General features: G+C 38.5%; 1 protein-coding gene across 5 annotated transcripts in view; it reads right to left on the bottom strand.

The window, feature by feature from the left end:
• The window catches only part of STAG1 (stromal antigen 1), a 204,739-nt gene that overhangs the window by 72,408 nt on the left and 111,483 nt on the right, over window positions 1-20,848 (bottom strand). For all 5 annotated transcript variants that reach the window (XM_039356367.1, XM_039356365.1, XM_039356366.1 and 2 more), the window contains 4 exons: window positions 16,878-17,042; window positions 10,537-10,633; window positions 5,659-5,735; window positions 1,577-1,781 (listed from right to left, as the gene is read on the bottom strand). In XM_039356367.1, the coding sequence (XP_039212301.1) occupies window positions 1,577-1,781; window positions 5,659-5,735; window positions 10,537-10,633; window positions 16,878-17,042 (544 nt within the window). The remainder of the gene's footprint in view (window positions 1-1,576; window positions 1,782-5,658; window positions 5,736-10,536; window positions 10,634-16,877; window positions 17,043-20,848) is intronic.

Genomic DNA, 20,848 nt, shown 5'->3' with positions numbered 1-20,848 from the left:
GCTCGGATTCAGGTGAGGGAGGCTTCTTATAGAGGGCGAGCTGAACGTCTAGCTTCACTGCTGCCTGGTACCATTCTTGCAGCTGATCAGGTACAGCTCGATAGATGCAGGCCTGAGAAAGGTGATTGTCTAATCATATGATGGATTAGGGATTGTTCTGGCCACCCCTCTATTCGACCTGCTATGTTGCAAAATTCCTGCGCGTACTTCAAGGTAGGCCTGCCAGCTTGTTTTATTTTGTGGATCTGTTCTCTTGCTTTAAGACCAATAGATGGGTCCTCAAATCTTTCCCTCAGCCCTAGGAGGAAGAGATGGGGGTCCTCCAATTCGAGGGCTTGCTCATTATATAATTTGTTCAGCCATTCGGAGACTTCTCCCTCTAAGCTGGACGCAATCACATCGACCATGGCCCCTGGGTCTGGGTAGAGCCAGGCCCAGCAATTCAAATGAGAGCGCACTTGGTTGAGGAAAAAAAACCAATTTCTCTGGGTCCCCATCGAAAGTTGCTCTGAAAAGTGGTGTAATTATAGGCTGTTGTTGCTGACCCCAGATTTATGCCCAGGGGTTGCACGTTCAGGGGCTGTGGTCAATCTCCCTGCTGTGGTCAGTCTCCCCCCAGCTGCTGATCTCCTGGTTTCTGCATCACCCCAAGCTGTTGCAAGGCCTCTATTAGTTGTGGCAAGCTCAGAAATCGCTGACCATCCATCTGCTGGGGAACCCCATCTACCCATTGCTGCAGATGCCTCAGACTGGAATTCCCTCTCTCTTTGGGGTTGGGGTCCCTGGCAGGGGAAGACAGGATCTGACAGGCTTTCTGCTGGGCCATGGGAGGGGTATAGGCTCCTCTCTCCAAGAATTGATTTCTGCTTTTCACCTCTGGGTTTTGAAATCTTTCCAGCGACTCACCCAAAACTTCGTTATCTCTGCATTCTGCTTTTGAAGTCTTTGCTCTCAGCTGGGAGATCTGCCAGAATTCTTTCTCCCTCAGCTGGCTGGCTGCCGCTCCACTTCCTGGGGAAGCTGCTGCTGCTGAAGGGCTGGCCTCAAGTCATCTTTCTCCTTCCATAATGAGATCTTCCCTGGATCTTTGTCATCTATCTCCTTTAGATTAGGAATAGTGACTGAGGTCCGGGACCTTGTAATTGGTTTAAAAGATTTGCGGATCTTGGCATGATGTCATGTGTCTGACTAATGAAACACTTCAAAGAATTTTCAGGCATGGTTTAACCTAAAAAAAACCCTTTATTATATAGAGACGTGTCAGCATGGCATGATGGATGCCAAGATCTGAATTTCCTTTCCCTTTGCACATAACATTCCAGGCATTTCCCCTCCCCTATTCTGGAGTCATGATTCACATCTTCCAATTAACTTGGAGGGCAAAGATTCACTTCCGTTCATTTTCCCGGGCTTTCCTTACTATCTCCTCCCTTTTCTCTGTCATCTGAATTAACTCTAAAAATACCAGACAGTTCTGCATATTTTGTCAAAGCAAGAATATTCAACATTAGCAGCGTTGACAGTTTATCACAATGTAACCATTATTTTGTATGTTTTGTCTTTAAAATGTACTTACCAGCAAGTGTACTGGTATGTCTGAAAGCTCGAACCTGCGAATCTGACAAACCAGTCAGCAATGAGATCACTGTATCCATCATATATTCATCATAGATGATGCTATATTGACATTGTCGTATCAGTACTCCTATGAATTCACAAAAATTTGATCGAAACTTTTTCCATTGTGGTCCAGGCATTGTAAGTGGATAATCACCACTGTCCTGTGGGAAGACCAAGCAAATACTATCTTTAAAAAAACATGCTTGAGCTTCTGCCAGCTTCTCTTCTAATTAAAATATGAAATTTTAGTGCAGCTTAAATTCTATCTGAATGACTAAAAACATGGTAATTTCAAATAAAGCTACATTGTCCTGATAATCAGGAAAATAAAAGTGATGAACATGAGGCTTATTTTTTAAAACACACAAAATGATGTACAAAATATTATATATGAAATAGCTTCCTGGTGGTCTATGTCTAGAACATAACATCCTTCTCTGGGTGTGAAATCTGTATTTGAGGTAGAAGTATTCGAATATGGGAAAAACAGGAAATGGCAATGCAATCAACAACAGCAAAGGGAACAGAGAAAGGAAGACAGTGGAAAGGTCTGGGAAGGACAAGTGACCTAACTAGATAGGTTATCTTTGACTTCAAGGGTGGAGTTGTCAAAGGGTTAAGAGAACACTGATGTTACACCATCCCCACCCTTGAATTCGAGTGTAGTATATCCAACCAGTCTATCTGCCCTTTCCTATGATGTTCCCAGTACTGCTGGAATATTCTGCTCTTGAATTGAAGGATAGTGATACCACAAATTCTTTAAAAATATATTAATTCTACAAATAACTCAATTAAGTTAAAGCAGCTAAGAGGAGGTAAAGAAATAAAGACAACGGGAAGTCTTGTGGACATACAGATACACAGGTCAAGGGAAGAAGAAAGGGAGAGACCATCAAAGTTATCCTTCATGCTCTGATTTACCTCTGCAAGGGTGTGTGTGTGTGTGTGTGTGTGTGTGTGTGTGTATGTGTGTGTGTGTTGGGGTAAGCTGGCTGGCTAAAGCTTATAGCAACCCAATTTTGGAGGTTTTGGCATGGCTAAATTGCAATCTGAATTACAATGTGTTCTCTTCAAGCACAAAACAAAAATATTCTACTTTACTGATATCTCTCATATGGAGAGACAAGATAGAAATAATATTTTCAATTCAATTTTACTGCATTACATATATTTTGATTTTTATATCTAACTTAGTTTCACTGTTTATTTTTTTATAACTTCCAAGAGCTCAGTAATTTTATCTTTTAAGTATCAGGTAAAACACTTGACATGCCTCTATAATTTAGTTGGAACATTGCCGCAATATGCTCTATATGGTGGTACCTATTCAGGTCATAGGGCTTCAATTAGCTAGAATGCATTAGCCCAGTTAGTAGCTCACATTTGTTGCTAACAGCATGTTTCACCTGTGCTCCAGACACTGCACTGGTTTCTATCAGCTTCTGAATGCAATTCAAAGCATATACTTTTAAAGCCATACATAGCTCAATAAAAGGTAATTTTACATAACTGAAATAGATCCAACCGTTTTATGTCCTGGAAAAATATGTGGGCAATCCAAATCATAAGAAAAAAATACAGTAAGATAATTGGCCACAGAAATGCTTTGAGGTTTACCAGAATCTGGCAGGGAACAATCTATGTTAGGATTTAAAGACCTGGATAAAAACAGTGAAATGGTTTGATTCATTTAGAAGAAGAATGCTGGACTGATATCAGGGCTTAAGAGTCTTCAGAGCTGAGTATTAAAGAAGTGCTTTGGAGCATGCCAAAGCAATTATGTAATAGCTGTCTGTATATCTTTAAATAAAATATGACTTCCTTTGATCATGTGTGAATTGTGGAGAGGAGCTGCATAATCCCAGGAAAAGACATGATGGTGATGATGATGTTATCCATTCAGTCGTGTCCAACTCTTGGCGATTCTATGGGCCAGGTGTCTCCATATTTTCCGATCTTGCACTACTTCTTTGAGTTGTTCTATGCTCTGGCTGGTGTCAGCTTTGATGATGGGAAAAGACATAGCTATTTTAAATATTTGGAAAGAGGTGTTATGTAAGAACCTTCATGTGCTTTGAAGCACCAATTTGTACTCAAACTGGAAGCAAAATACTGCCTAAACAAATAGGAGAAAATCATAAGAAAATTGAAAATCAGATACATTATCAGGATGGCAAAGGTAAGATTCACAATGTTTCCCAAAGAAAGAGAGAAAATATACCCTACACTTAGAAATACTGTCAAGGGAGAAAAAAGTTTGATGATTAGCTGAATATTCTGAATCATGAAGGAAAAAGAGACAAAAATTTCATGTCTGATTAAGTAGTTGACAATGACAAATGAGCAATAGTCAGTGGTGAAGGACAGTAAACAAGGAGAGTGATCTGTGATGTTTCATTTTGGACATGTAAGCTTCAGACAACTCTGAAATTTTCAAACAAATTTATTAGAGAAGCACTTGAACTTAAGAAACTGCCCGAGTGAGAGGTAGAATTGAATATATCAGCATATAATTTTTTAAAAAATTGTGGTTATGATTAGGTTACCCAGGAATAATCTGTCTGGATGTGTGTGCCCTTCAGATATTTCAGAACTTTGATAATAATGTTGAAACAATAATAATAAAATATCTTCATAAATAAAACCAATACTTCATCAACCCAAAGAAAAAAATCAACACAGATAAAGGAATAACAGCAGATGACCAGATAAAACAGGCACCAATAGACCAGGTAAAACAGGCACCAACAGACAGAAGAGAATTATCTTCAGTGGGATATTGAAAGAGGAATGATAACAGATAAACTGCATCCTAATAGTTCCAGTAAGATACCAAATTGGGATCTACTGAAGAGCCTACTATGGGTATAATGCCTACAGTGCTTAACTAGTTTTTTTGCCAAATTTCCCAAGTCCTCTGCAAGCAAGCAAGTCAATTTCCCCATAAGAAAGGGCTAGCCTTTTCCTGAAAGATTACTGCTTGAAAATGAGAGAAGTCTATGTCAAAAAAAGTAAAAAGGAGATAGCAATAAGAGAGAGAATGGATAGTTGGCCCACCATGTGCTTTTAGCCGCCTTCACCACTGGCATATGTCATCTGATAGATCAGTTTTGAAATAAAATCCTTGCTAGAACAAAACTTGTCCACTTCTATAATAGAACAACAAGGTAGTATTTGATATATTATCCTACAAAAAATACACTTTAGTCTCATAGGATATGGATAGTACCTCAATGGGTGGTTTTAAAAACAAATTTTAAAACAGCAGCAGGAGCTTAAGATAAGACAAGATAAGCAACTTTGATGAGTAGTGGCAGTGGTATAGAAATGTCACAGAGTGCCTTGATCAAAAGAAAACTATAGGGGCCCTCATGCAATCTATGTGTGTTTACTGAAAAATAAATAAGCTAACCATACAGAAATGAATGAGACTACACTAAATCTTACATCATTAAAGATATTTCCAAAATATTTGAATTAATTTGTGTTCACAACTTTCAGTTTATTATATAAGAAAATACTGCAAGTATGATACAACAAATACATATTTTATATACCAAATACGTAGCCTACAATTTTAATTACAGAACTCCTTGATATATCCTTTAATTGCTGTCAGGTCTTTATTTCTTCAAATAATGCTTGAATTTCTTTTCCCACTCCTAAATTTTGTCCCACTTTTACTATTCTACAAAAAGTATATGTATTGTGGGATGCAATACAGGATTAGGGTAGAGTGAAATTAGTTTAATTTCAAGCAATTTCAAAAAAAATTACTGAAATTTATGTTTAAATATTTGTCACTGAAATCAATCTGGCTTCAAAGTTCTGTGTCAGTCAATATATCTGGATAGCAATTGCTCACTTCTCTTTAAGAGTCCAATCTTTTTTCTTTCCTTTTTTTACCTACAAGGATGTATGATTATGTTTTCATACAGTATATCTCCTTAAATAATTAGATCACACAATAACGTTCATTACATGTCCAATTTTGCTGAAGCTTAAAACATATTTTGTATATGTCCAGTACTATACCTCATCAAATTCTTCAGTCATTTTCCTGATAATTTCTGCATTTTGCATGTTTCTAAACATTTCAATCCGCACAGTTCCTGTAATAAAGTAAGTATAAATATTTTATAATATTTAAAGATATCTTTATGTTGAACACACACAAACATGTTAAAGAACATAATGGCAAATGAATAAACATATAGGATTTCCTTTCTCTATTTACATTTAGCAGCCAATTATAAAATTTGATGTTATTGCTCTGTTTTTCTAGAATAGACTGATAGCTCCTGATCAAGGCAGCTATGGCCAGGAGGCCTTTGTAAATCTATTTTTGTTTACCAGTTGCATTCATTCCTGAACCATATCTTAATAACATCCTGATTGAACTAATGCAACTCATTCTACATTAGACTGCCCTTGAAGACTACCTGCAAACTTTATTTGATCCAGAATGTAGCAATGTGGATATGACAAGAACTGCTTGAGTTAAGTAAAAATACTTTTGTTATAGAGTGCAATAAATTGTACTGTGGAATTATTTGCTTTATTTAGCAAACAGATCATTGCCTATCTTAATTACTCTTGTGGTTAACAAAGAAAAAAATAAAAACATGATAAAAATATAAAAATAACAGTAAAATTATGTTAATGATAAATACAAAAAAGGAATTTTGGTGCAATGATGAAATGAAAGAAATTGTGGATGAGAAAAAAATGTGTAAAATGCTGATAAAAATGAATGTGATATAATATACTACATAATGGGTAGATTAGATAGTTACACAAATGTAGGAATAAAACTATCCACTGTTTATAAAGAATGTTTATTATGATGTAAGAACTTTCTTATTGAATATTGATAACCCTCGTATGCAGAGGATGCTGTGTTTTTGGCTGAGAATGAATTCTAGGGAATTTTGTGTGCCTCGTACAACAATGATATGGATTGAATATATATGCACTGCAAAAAGGAGTGGTTGTTTTCCACTTTATTTTCTCCATCAAACAGGATTGCAAAATATGGAAAATAAGAGCAAGTAAACAAATATATCTTGCTAGTACAATGTTTACCAATGATAGGAAAATGAACAAATATTAAGACGTGAAAATATTGGCAGAAAGTTGGTAAATCTGTTCTATTTATCAATAGAAGCAAAAATAACTACATATGATTCCAGCCAATCTGTCATATTGATGTGAAAGACAAGAATGTCAGGAGAAACAAAAATGCAGTGAGAATTAATTACTTAAGAAATATTTAATAACAAAATCAAAGATATAGTTGAGAATAAATGGTACTACAAGTCATCCTCAACTTACAACTATTGTTTAATGACTGTTTGAAGTTACAATGGCACTGGAATGACTTATGAATGTTTTTCACATTTATGATTACAGCATCTTCGTGGTCACATGATCCAAATTTGCCCACTTGGCACTTGTTAGGTATTTATGACAGTTGCAGTGTCCTTGAGTCATTTGAATATCTTTTGCAACCTTCTGACAAGCAAAGTCAATAAGGAAGCCAGACTCACGTAATAACCATATTACTAATTTAAGAACTGCAGTGATTCACTTAACAATGGTGGCAAGAAAGGTTGTAAAATGGGACAAAACTCACTTAACTCTCTTGCATAGCTGTGGAAATTTTGTAAATAAATGTGGAAAACAAACTGAAGCTTGGGGAAGCCAAAGGTTGGGGTAAATCTTATTATCAACAGGGGGAAAAAAGATGAAAAGTAGTATAGTTTAACTGAAGTAGGATAATCCTGGTAGGATTGAAACAGCTGATAGAAGGAAGCAGTACTAAGTGTCAAAATTCTGTAACAAATTATTAAAAAATACTTTTGTGAACAAAATTTCTAACTGATGAAAAAACAGTGATGCTAGATCAACCTGATCGTTTTTACGGATGACCAGTTTAGTTGACCATGAAAATGTAATAGATGTAACATATCCTGATTTCAGTAAAAGTGTTAGACAGTTTTCATGAGATTTTAGTAGGCTGGAACATACTACCATTAGATGGACAGAGTTGGCCGAACAATTACACCACCAAATGACTGTCCACCAATGGCTCTTCAGTATTCAATAGAAAACAGAGTATTGCATGGTTCCATTTTAGGCTGCATGCTGTTAAACATATTTTTATATGATCTCGACGAGGGGCAAGAAAATAGGATTATAAATTTGCAGATGACACAGTGGTAAGAGAGTAGCAGACACCTAAAATATCAGATGATACAGCCTCCAAGTACCAGGATAAGACGGCCATGGCATTGCTTAATTTGCCAAGGGTAAAGATATACAAATGGATATCATCAGCGTACTTCACCCCAAGGCAACAAAAGAGTTTACCCAATAGGCTCATATAAAGGAAAGGAGAAAGCACCAACTTTTTAGCACCCTACCTAGTAGTAGAGGCTGAAGGCGGGACCTCTCCTACCCAATCATCTCTGACTGGAATCAACCTTGAGGAAAGGAGGTGAACCAGCCGAACACTGTGCCACCCACCTTCAATTCTGAGTTGATCCAAAAGGATACCATGGTCAATAGTATTAAAAGTCACCAAAAGGATAAGTTTAGCTTTGTTCAATATAGTGGGGTCTAGGCGAAAGCTTTTTAAGGGGGCAAACCACAATCTCTTTAAAAGGCAAAGAAATAGCCCTATCACTCAAAAAAGAATTAACCACTACCAGAATCCACTCAAACAACATTCCTCAGGCCACTTTAACTAGCCAGAAGCATGGATCTAAAAATCAGGTGGCTGCAGTCAGTCCTAAGAATCCTGTCCATTTCTTCAGGTCCAACAGGTTCAAACCAAATAATCAGGCAAGAATTTTCCCTAAGCATCTCTTCCATATCTCAACAAAGCCAATGTCCAACTGGGAATGAATCTGAGTGACATTATCTAGCAGATGTTATGCAAATTCTTCTGCATGTCCCTGTAAGAGGATCTTCATGCCCCAATGTCAACCTCTGCCTGAAATCCCCACCAAGAAACACAACGGAGTTGAAAAGTCCTCTAATGTTGTCTTTAATGGTTTGAATTATAGCGGCAAGTTAGAAAGCGAAAGCTAGTTCTAACAAAAAGGTGGGAAGCGGTTAATTAAATGAATCATTCTCTTCCTCTCTCCTCTGACTGGACAGGTCACAATGTCCAAACAAAACACAACTGTTTGTTATGAGAAACATTCTGTTTGCCAAAACAGAACTTTCACTTCTCTGCTCTCTCAGGATGATAAGCCACCTGTGGATTCCACTGTTTCTCCATCCTCCCTCCCCAATCTATAGGCAAGCTAAAGGCATGCAGTGGTCTTAAAGGTAGCCGGGTTCTTAGCTTGACACCTTATCCAGAGGGCCTATGTCACACAATACAGGACTGTGAATACATTAAGGATGAAATACTGGTGTTTCATCGCCCTCGCTGCCACAAGGTAGGCAATAGCAGCTCTAACTTGCACTTGGTTGAGTTCATTCAGCACCAATGGCCCTCAAGGTCTCTTCTCCCATTTCATCTCCCTCCTCTGTAAGCCACAGGGGATGACAGGATAGCCAATCTAAGTCTCAGCTACCCTATTATTCCAAGCAGCAACCAAGGTCTCAGATGGGCCATACAAAATGGATAACCCCCAATTCCTTCTGGTTCTATCAGATGCTGGGGGTAGATTACAGATAGTCCTTGAGTTAGAACAGTTCACTTAGTGATCATTTGAAGTTACAACAGCACTGAAAAAAGTGACTTATGACAAATTTTCACACGACCGTTGCAGCATCCCCACGGTCTTATCAAAAGTCAGATGCTTGGCAACTGACTCACATTTATGACGGTTGCAGTGTCCTGGAGTCATTTGATCCCCTTTTACAACCTTCTGTCAAGCAAAGTCACTGGGAAAACCAAATTCACTTAACAACCATGTTACTAATTTAACAACTACAGTAATTCACTTAACAAATGTGGCAAGAAAAGTCATAAAATGGGGCAAAACTCATTTAACAAATTTTTCAGTTAGCTGTATTCTTTGCAACTTCTCATTTCCAGAGACAATATTAATTTCTAAGTAAGTTTGCAGAATTACATGTGATACTAATTTACTTCAGTGAAACAACTATTTTCGTATATTGTATTAAGTAATATTATGACAGTTATTAGACAGGAAGCAAGACAAACCAGAAATAAGGGAAAGTGAAGAAAAAGACCACGAAACTAAAAATACATTGATTTGTTTCTAACAGAAAAGACTAAGGATCAAGTTTAAATGACAAAGCAGAAATGCCAAAGACACTGTAAAGAGGTTAAGATGAATTTATGGGAAAATTTGTAAAAGAAAAATTACAGATTTTCTATATTTGGTTTTATTTTGATCTTGCCTTGTTTATAACTATTTTTTTTTAGAAAACCCTATCTCCAGAATTAAAAGAAGAACTTTTACTAATTATCATTTGAAATACTGAATATCAATTAACATTTGGATTAATCCTGGTTCATTATTTAGAGCAAGGGTGTCAAACTCGCAACGTCATGTGACGTGTCATGACATAATTTAGTTCTAACAAATGTATCCTTCATATCAGGAAAAATAATATGGCTCCAAAATAGAATGTGAAAGGATGTGTTGGATGTTATAATAGAAATTACTAGGTCATAATTTCTGCAATAGTAATAGTATGTTACTTTAAAAAAAAGTCTTTCCATTTTAGGAAATATGGATGAAATCACAGGACTGTTTCTCTTCCCTAATGTCCTTCAAATACTGTCATTTCATTTTTTATTGCACATTTATCTTTTAGACTCTTGCAGCAGTCATTTTTTAATTGTAAACAAGTTTTTATTTCAAACTGTATATGTAAGGAATACATAGAACCAGAGTAGTTTTATAATACTTTTATGCCTTTTACCTCGGCATCCTGAACAATGGATGAAGAAGTTGATTAAATCCAGTAGTGCTATATCCCTGTCTTGCTTATACAATTCAATCCAGTCATCTACCACGGACTGTCAATAAAAGAGAAAGAACAGTCAAATATTCAAGACGGAATTCAATGCTTCATCATACTATATATAAATAACACTCAATTTTCATCACATCCTGTGATTTATGAAATTAATATATCATAGACTAACAGCCAAGAGTAAAACAGGAGTCTATTACCACAATTTCTGAAAAATCCTGCCTGAATAGGAAAATAAATGCCATAAAATAATACCTTCAATGCCTTCTGTAGCAATGTGTTTCAGAAAGATGACAATTTACAGAGGTGAATGGTTCTTTTAAAAATCAGTGCACAGATAGTCCTTGATTTACAATCATTTGTTCAGTGATCGTTTGAAATTATAGCACTAAACAAAGGGACTTATAATCTATGCTTCAAGTTACAGCTGTTGCAGCGCCTCTGCAGACATATGATCAAAATGTGGATGCTTGGAAACCTGCCCACACTTATGACTGCTGCATATTCTCCCATCTGGCTATCTTCCTTGCCTATTTGTGCCCTGCCTTGCTGAATGGCAAACAAACCTAAAACTTTACTCATGTGTTGCAGGAGAAGCTGGGTCCTAAAAGGAGTCAGCAAATGGCAAAGGAGTAAAAGGGAGAAGCTGGCTTACTGGAGCTGGGAGCCGACTTACATTTTAGCTCCTTGCAACCTGAAGATGAGGAGACACTAGCACTGACTAGGGAGGAAGCTTAGTGATCCATCCATTGATGGTGTTTGCAAAAGAATGATGCCAGTTGGCAGTCGAGAGAGTGCAGGCCTCTCCTACCCGTAGTTCTTGTTAGGCTTTGGAAATGAAGGAAACCAAAAGGAAGAAAACTTTGCAAAGGCAATGAGGACTCAGCATGTGTAGACATAGCAGAAGCTGAGTTCTAAAGGGACTCAGATAGGCAGCAAAAAGTTGAGCTCTCACTGTCTTTACCAAATATTTTTTTCAGCACTCCACACAAACAATCCTCTGAAGGATTTTCTTTGCTTCCTTCATCCTCCTCCTTTTTAAGTTAAATCCCCAGGATATTCTTTTTCTCTGTTCTTCAGCCTGCCAGTCACTCATCAAGATAAGTCACTTAACAAATTTTGTCACCCTCTTTCCAGGTGTGTATAGTAAATGTAACAAGTTAAATTTACTTAAACAATCAAGGCTTCTCATGGCTTGTTTGGAAGCCTTGGAGCCTCTTCTGTATTGCATTGAAGCACTTGGTTCTAATCTAGCTGGGGTCTTCCCCCTGCTGGGCTGTTTTCTGCTTTGTAAAACCTTTTGCTGTTTGCCTGCCTCCTTTTCAGACCCAGCTGGGTGGAAGGCTTCCCAGGGTTCTCCCCCCAAGCACTTTGTATCCTGATTTAATGACCTGTGCAGTCACTTAACAACCACACCTGGGAAAGCCAGGATGCAGCTGTAGTGTCAAGTCAGGTCACGTGATAACTCGACTTACAATCATAATTTGGGATTCAACCCTGGTTGTAAGTCAAGGACTATTTGTACCTAACCTATATTAGATTTTAAGTGCCTTACAATTTAGGCAGTCCTCGACTTACAACCATTCATTCAGCAACAATTCATATTTAAGACAGTGCCTAATAATGGACTTCTGACCCATACCTTAAGCCACTGCAGCACCCCTCCCCACTCACATGATCAAAATTCAGGCCCTTGGCAGCCCATCCACACTAACAACTATGGGGGCACTACAACTCTCCCCACCCTCCTATGTCCCCTTCAATCCTCCAATCTATGCATGCCCCATTACTTCTCAATTAGTGCACCTGTTCTCTCAAGACCTTAGAAAAATCAGAAGTTTCCAGTAGGAACTTGAGAATGGGACATGTAATTTGGACAAGGAATGGGGTACGCAGCTTAGAGAATGGTGCGAGGTGGCCTGGTGTAGCTAGCAACTGCCTTGTATACAGCCAGGTGCGCCTCTTGAGCAACAGAAGAAAAACTAAGCAACTGGGTGCAGCTGAGGCTTCCATGGGCAGCTGTGGGATTGTGCTAATCTTCATGCGGCTTGCAACGGCCTCCCATAGCTTCTTTCATCTTCGTCCAGCACTTCATGCTCCTTACCTGGGGCTCCCTCTGCTTAACAACACACAAATCTCAGTTAACAATGGTAGCTGAGAGTGGAAGAATGGAGGTCACTAAGTGACACAGTGACAAGACATTTTGCTTTACAACTGCATCATTTAGAAATGAATGCCAGTTGTGGTCAAAGGTCAACAACTACCTATACTAGATTCTCCCTTGAATTAATCAAAGGCTTCAGATAGTTGGCAATATCTTGTGGCTAGGTGTCAGTCCTTCCAGGTAGACCAGTGCTGGAGAGGCAAGGTGAGGATCGAAGGATGATATGTAGACATGTGTGAGGCTATGAGGGAGGCATGCTGGGGTTTGAAAAGGTGAGGAGAAGATGTGTGAGGAAGTGTGCCAAGATATAGGGAGAGTATGTGGGAGTGCCCAAGGATGTGAGGGAGGTGTGGTAAGGCTCAGAGAGTGTGTGCAGAGGTGTGTGTGAGGGAGTCATGGCAAAGCTTATGGAGGGTGCATTGGTGGCAGGGGAGGAATGATGAAACTCAGGGAAGATACATGAGGCATGACAAGACTCAGAGAGATGATGCGCCAAAACTAAGAGCGGGTATACAAGGCTATATCAATGGGGAGGACACAAGGAAAGGCTTAGGGAGGGTAGTGGTGGTGCACAAGTGACTAGTGTGCAGAGGGGCTGGGCAGGGTGCACAGGTGAGGGAAACTTACACCAGAGATTTATAAGCTTCCTTGCCATCTTCCCCACTGAATATCTGGGGAAGCCGGCAGGGAAGTTCACAAATAGTGTTCATGTGATGGGCACTGGAACCAACTTTAAATGGAAATCAGTGGGCACTGGAACCAACTTTAAATGCAAATCAGTTGCCAAGAAACCAGGTTATAATCACATGACTGCAAGGATACTGGCACGGCCAACATTCAAAGGACCACCATTTGTTCAGTACCATCTTTATTTCAAAAATTCATGTTTTCATGTGTTTTTTATAGTTTTAATATGTCGTTTTAACGTTTGATTGGAAGCTGGCCAGAGTTCATTAGAAGATGGGGGACTATATACATGTTCTAAATAAATAAGTAAGTTGCTGAATGAGCAGTCTTACATCAAAGACTACCCTACAAAGTAGCATTCTAGTATTGCATTTTCTTTGGTCTAACTCAAAGAAGTAAACACTCTACTATTTCTATTTGGTAGGGTATCATACCTTGCCTTTAATTGTGAAAATGGCATCTACTCTATGGAGCACTCACTTTACTGAAGTATCATTACAACATCAACAGCAAATGGATTTACAACTCTCAAATAAGAAATCCATCCAATGCTATGATACAACTAACACAACATTTAGTCCAAGGCCTGTTTCAGTCAGCAACCACCCTTCAAGTATTCAAGAAGAACATGAAATTCAGAGAAGTCCAGGATCAATTTCTGACTTTCAGAAGTGGATTGACTAGCATGTGTGTTATAGATAGATTACAGTAAGGTTACTGTTGTTTTGAATCCACTGAAAAAAAGGGGGTAGACAAATGGGCACTGCAATAACTGAAGGTAATCATTTATTACTGGACAGTTTTCATTTATTTTTTTAAAAAGCTGTATTGGACAATTTAACCAAAATACCAATAGGAAATTGTCAGCAACTTTAACAACAAATCAAGATTTTTCCAACTTTAAACATGTTTAACTATAGAATTCCTTAATACATATTGGATTTTCAAGTATTTCTACTCCCACTGGTCATCATTTCCTGATCAACTCACTAAATCTCCTTGCTTACAGATAATATGCCAATTTTATTGATGTTTTGGGGGAGGAGAAGCAACCACATAGCCTCATTGGCTGTATAACTGTTAAAATCAACTTGAAGCCAGGAGTCCATGTCCACTTGAAAATTTGGTACTTTGTAGGAATTTATGATGATAATTTTGAGGAACAAATTTATTTGCCCTTCTAAATCCCCAGCTTTTAGACCCATATTGTTCATCACTAAGGGATAATTCTTTAAGGAATGTGTATGTAACCATTAAAGATCATTCCCCAATGCCTTTCTTTTCAGATATGCTGGCTGGCTTCAGGAGGCACTCATTTTCAAAATTAGAGTTGCTTACAATTAAATCAGAATGAAAGAAGGCCATGCATATTTAATTTCATTTGATACCAAGATATGGCAATTTTTAATACAAAGTAATACCTTTTTTCTTAATTGTGGGAAGATCCTTTTCAGATTCAAGTATGAAATATTTTCTGATATATGTAAATATTTGTGTACATACTGATCTTTTTCAGAAGGTCCATGTCAGCACAAGACTTGTCAAATATGTGTTACAGTGACTCTATGAACAGATTTTTTGCTAAGTTGGAAAAATGAGTTTATTTTGTCTCTTACTGGATTTCTACAGAAAGAATACAAATGGATTTCATAGAAAGCACCTATAAATCAAGGATGTCTAGCATTTCTGAGCTTCACAAATTCTTATAAAAAGCTCATCCCTAATTTCCATCTCTACTGAAGTGCCCTTGTACAGGGCACAAGGATTTTTGTCTTGAAGAAAAAACACATGTTCAAATAGTCTAACGAAGAACCAGCATTGTTTCAGGAAACGAAAGTCCTTTTCTATTCACTGTTGTTTCTTAAACATAGGACCACTGCTATCCTTTTATGATGCAAACAGATGCCTCAGATTTTGCAATGGGAACTGTTCTCCTTGCAGCAAGAGAGATCTCCTGCTGTGTGTATTGTATTCCTAATTGCTTCTCCCAGCTGAACAGAAGGAAGATAATAAAGAGTTGCTTGCAATAAAAATTGTGTTCTACCAGCGGCAGCACAGATTGCAGGAATTTGGAAATTCTGCAAAAAACAATCTTTGCAAAATACCTCATTAGATCAGGTGGGCACAATTGGTCTTCCATTTCAGTTTTTATATCATTTATATGCCTGCCTCACCAAATAAATTAATAGATGCACTATAATATAAACTATCAATTTCCATACTTATCCCTCCCTATATAATCCTGCAGCCAAGCAACTGTGTACTCCCCAGAGTTACATTCTCCAAAAGACTTAAGGGCAGGGAGACAGGTTGTAGATCTGTTGTATCAAATTAGAGTGCAAACACCAGGATTCAAATGTCAAGGCTCAGATGGATGAACTTCAGTGAGATCACGGAGTCGTCATCTTTCTGTATAAATGATGGGTGGTTGTTCCACAATGAACATTTATCTGTTCCCCTTCCTTTAAGGGGAAAGGTATTGTATCTATGTAATGAAAGATGCTTCATGTTGTCATATATGTTGCCAGGTCAAGAATGTTCAGGGAAAACTGGTGGCTTGCTTCTCCAATTGTATCACGGGATTCTATTTCACTAGATTTTATCACCCATGTTTCCCATTTTCAGGGATTTACATCCATTTTGTGGTAGTGGATTTGTTTTACTAAATGGCTCATTTCATTCCATATAGACCTTCCTTTGCCATAGGTAACTGCAACTTTTTTTAAGATCATGCTTTCAGTTAAAAGTACTTTTATAGAAAGTGAATTAATTATGGTATGCAGGTGAATTAATTAAGGAATAGATAAAACCTACAAATCAGTTGTAGTTGGCTATTGAGTGGTCCATATTTTCTTGGAGTCAGAAAATAACATACTTTTGAAAACATAAAAAGCTCAGTTGGACAACTCTGCAGATATAGTGATAAAAAATAACAATCTCTTGGCCACCATTAGCACTCCACAGTAAGATTGCAAATAGGCTCACTTGACTAATTATATTCAGTCAGACCTATGCTGTCAAATTTGTTTCATTCATAATCTCACTCATTTCATCACACAAGCTTTTGGTAAAACAGGAGTGCTGGTTTCATTCTACTAAAACAATAGTAAGAAGCATTTCTGTCAACTATCCAGCCAATTTTTCCATGTAGGAACAAAACATATTCAATGAAATTACCAATCAAGATGACAAGAAAAAAAATTCAAAAGAATGAAAGCCATTTTGATCCTTTAGCCGATCACTTTGTTCAAGGTAACACACATGTGTATGCATGCACACAGGCATACAGATGCTGAGTTTTATCATACCATTCAAATTTTCATCTGACATTTATAGCTTGTTCATTTGTTGAATTTTTTTGCATACAACTTAGCATTAAATTTGTAGGTTATAAAATACAGTTAACACAAGTTCCCACAGGCAGTAATGATTTTACCTGCATAGCACTTTTGCCCATCTTCACAACATCAAACAAAGTAATAGGATCCCCTTCTCCATTCTGCTGAGGATGGCCATTAGCTCTTCCTCGGCCTGTTCCTCTGATTCCAGTTTCAGAGCGAAACTTCTCTCCTGGAGTCTTTCGAGGCTTCTTATTGGCAGACTGGGAGACAGAAGATCAGGAGAGACAGCCTTGATACCCTTACATCATATTTAATATATTATGTTTTTATAAATGCTAGTTTTAAAGAACAGTAAAAAGTTCTGTTTCAAATCTTAACATGTAAGTCAACAGATTTCAATACAATTTTTAAACAGTAACACTAGTTTTATCTAAAGTGCAGAATTTTAGATAAAACTTGAACAAATTTTCAGTATGCTTTATTTCCTAAAAGAAAAAAGAAAAAAACCTTGAACAAAATGGTGTAATCCAAATTTAACATAGGCACTAAACTAATAATACAGAGGTATAACATTTTGTATGGGGGGAGGGAGAATAACAGTTTACAAGATTTACTTAATGTTTAAACTGCTCTAATGTTGGCGCATGCGCGTGCACACACACACACACACACAGACATACCGCAACTCCAACATTTTTGGAGGAAGAAAATCTCATAGGCATGCTTCCTCCAAGTGAGCAAGAAGATAAAATTAGTTCTAAGCACTATAAATCAGCTGCTAAGTCACATCCAGAACAGCAAATCACACTAACAAATGGATAACAAGTAGGCAACTATAACTGCATGTGGGATTCTGAAAAAAAAAATGAAATAATTTTATCTATCAACTTCTCCTTGTTCTCAAAACCAAAAATGTTGATTTAGCTTAAGATCAGTCTGATTTGGCAGGTTAAGTAGAGATGTGTAATATTCTGGTGCCAAGTGGGAAATTTCCAGGTAAAGTGACAGGGATGAAACAATGTTAGTATATGATTCACCTTGCTTACAAATAACCCAAACATGCCTAGATATATATGGATGTGATACTGTAACTGTGAATAGTTAAATGATGGTTTATGTAATAAACACACCTTTCATTGTAATGCTCTGTGGGAGCCATCTTCTTAAATCAACTTGTTTTGAAGAATTGCCCCTCAGCCAAAATCTTATAAATACTGAGAGAACATTATTGTTATCTGGATCTGAGATACAACTTTATAATATTTATTTCCATTTTAATGTATTTTTAACAGGGAATGTTACTTTACTTAGTAAATGATGACTATAATAGAAATTGAGAGGAAACAAAGCAGAAAGTACTGGGAAAATGGAGAAATTAAAGATATTGAGAGAAGTTTGAAAGAACTGACTCATCTGTGCACTCGATGTGAGCCATTGAGAACATGGTATCGCCAAACAGTGATCAATACAGAAGTGAATTACATGCAAATTGCAAGAGCAGTTATAGAAAATCAGGAAAATGGGTCATAACCACCATTACACATTCACACGGCAATGGAAAGAGCACAATAACAAAGCTAGCTGGAATTGCCGCTAAACTTCAAGACTTTGGCCATCCAGTTGTGGCTGAAATTTATGAGAAGGTAGGAATTTGTTGAATGAGACAAAGCAGAGAGTATGATATGTTGTTTGAGAAAAACCTACTATTGTCTACTTCTTGTTATACCAGAAGTCATTATTAAGAAACTGTGGAGGAACAGATGAGTCAAAGATGATTGTATTAAATTGAGAACCAGTTTGGTCTAATAGTAAAGGTGCTAGGCTAGAAAGCGGGAGACTGTGAGTTCAAGCCCTGCTTTCTACCTAGGTGACTTTCAGCCTGTTGTTCTCTTTCAGCCCACCTCATATGCTTGTTGCTGTGGGGAATAAAAGCAGCAGTTTCCAGATACTTCTCAAAGGTATCTCAAGTAGTCCAAATGGCAGATAACCAAGACATAAATGACGAGAAAAGACTCCAAAATTACGCAAGGGTACAACTTGCGTACAAAGTTCAGCAAAGGCCTTCCTAGGTATGGCTGCCACCTGCTCCTACAGCAGGAGTCATGTATATTTGCCAGTAAGGACATCAGCACAGAGTTGATTTATCCATCACATACAAATTCTTTCTTTAACTATCTTCTCTTAGGCTGCCCTGGAATGCTTTGGTAAACTTACCTCATCCTGGAATCTGACTTCAACAACCAATACAGCAGCCCCCTTTTCACCTTCTCTTTCTACAGAAGAAATCTGGATTCCTTGGCTCAGGGATCCCCAACCCCCATTCTGTGGACCAGTACCGATCTGCATAAACAAGGAAAGCCCCATCCATGGGATGAAGGCAGCACACAAAATCATGTACCCTCCGGTCCACGGAAAAACCTCTCTCCACGGAACTGGTCCCTGGTGCCCAAAAGGTTGGGGATCTCTGCCTTAGCTTCTTTTTGTAAAGACAATTTACACTCTGCACTTATCAAAATACAGTACAGGGTGTATTTCTGGGGGATCATGTCACAGGATGGCAGAAATGTTCTATTTGGAAATAGTAAGGGGGGGGCTTACTCCAACTTTGGCTGATGTAGTACTTATGATCCTCCTAAGACTAAGTCTGGCAACAGTAACTTACACCTTAGTCACTCTGTCAAAGGTCCCAACCACAGACCTAAGCCCAACAGAAAACAGGACGTTGGGCTCAGAGGAAACCAGGTTTATTCGGGTACACTCTGGCGTGCGAGCTCAAAGCAGTTGCAAAAAAAAGTCAGTGCTGGCAGCAACCGCCTCCCAGTATGCTAAATAGATGGATCCCGCCCAGACCCACCCCCACCCACCTAACCAGCATCTGGAACGATGATCATGAGCACCCAGTTCACAGCAGCCGGCCCCTGCCCCCAGTGGTCAGCCTGTCATGGGCTCTGGTTGGTGGCAGCAAGGCAGCAAAGAAAGCGAGGGCTGATTTCAAAGTCCCCGCCGTTTAGATCAGTGGTTCTCAACCTTTTTATACGGCAACCCCGGTATTAAGCAAGCGGCGCGCGTGCGCGGCGGCGCCCCCGCTCCCATGCGCCGCCCCAGAAAAACATGGCGGATTGCGTTGTTTGGCGACCCCCGTGAAATGGTCGTTCGACCCCAAATGGGGTCGCGACCCACAGGTTGAGAACTGCTGGTTTAGACGTTCAGCGGAATGCCGAACGGCTGAGCTGGCAAAACCCAGAAGTCCGCGACCGCCAGCCAGCCGGCTCATCGCTACGCTCCCCCCCATCAACAGGCAGGTACAGGGGGGAGGGCTGTCGCCACCGCTGCCTCCAGCTGTCACCACCAGCCTCCGCCGCCGCTCCGGATGCACCCGTGCCCATCCCTCTCCCAGTTAGTGGCAAGCCTGCGGGGCTTGACACACTACACAATTGGTCTACTGCAAGGCTGCTTTTGCAGATGACATGGAAGTTCTACTAGTCCAGAATGTGGCAGCCAAGTATTGGTGGGGCAACTCTTACCACCGCAGAATAAGATTTATTTTAAAGTATTTGCACTGGATGCTGCGGTGCTTTGGGCCAATTTCAATGTGCTAGCTATTGCATGAAAGCACTTTATAGAATTATGCTTTCATCTTTCATATTCTCTGTAAAAATGTAGATTTGTTTTTATGAAAAATTAAATATAACTCTAAGATGTTCTCATGGAAAAATATCATGGCAGTTGAAGTAATAGACTACTCCAAATCAAGCACTGCCTGGTCAAAATTGAATCTGAAAACCTGTGTAGCATACTAGTGTAGTTAAGGGACTAAGCCTTTTCTACAGTAGCTACCATGCTCTGGAGCACATTATCTTAAAAGTTACATTAAGCCCTCTCATTCTTTATATTTCATAAAACAGTATAAACAACATCATTTCATAATTTCTTCTGTCCTGCCTGTATTTGTTCATGTTGGATATGTATCAAAGTTATCGTTTTTATTTTTTTATTTTGTGTTTTGTTCATGCTTTGATCTCCAACCAATCTTAATTAAAGAGGTTACAAATACTGTAAATGAATG

The sequence above is a fragment of the Crotalus tigris genome, unplaced genomic scaffold (genome assembly GCF_016545835.1).
Source record: "Crotalus tigris isolate CLP2741 ecotype Arizona unplaced genomic scaffold, ASM1654583v1 scf7180000018824.943158, whole genome shotgun sequence".
In the NCBI taxonomy this organism is placed as follows: domain Eukaryota; kingdom Metazoa; phylum Chordata; class Lepidosauria; order Squamata; family Viperidae; genus Crotalus; species Crotalus tigris.
The sequence above is the reverse complement of the archived record's forward strand: the minus strand, read 5'-3'. Positions and strand labels throughout refer to the sequence as shown.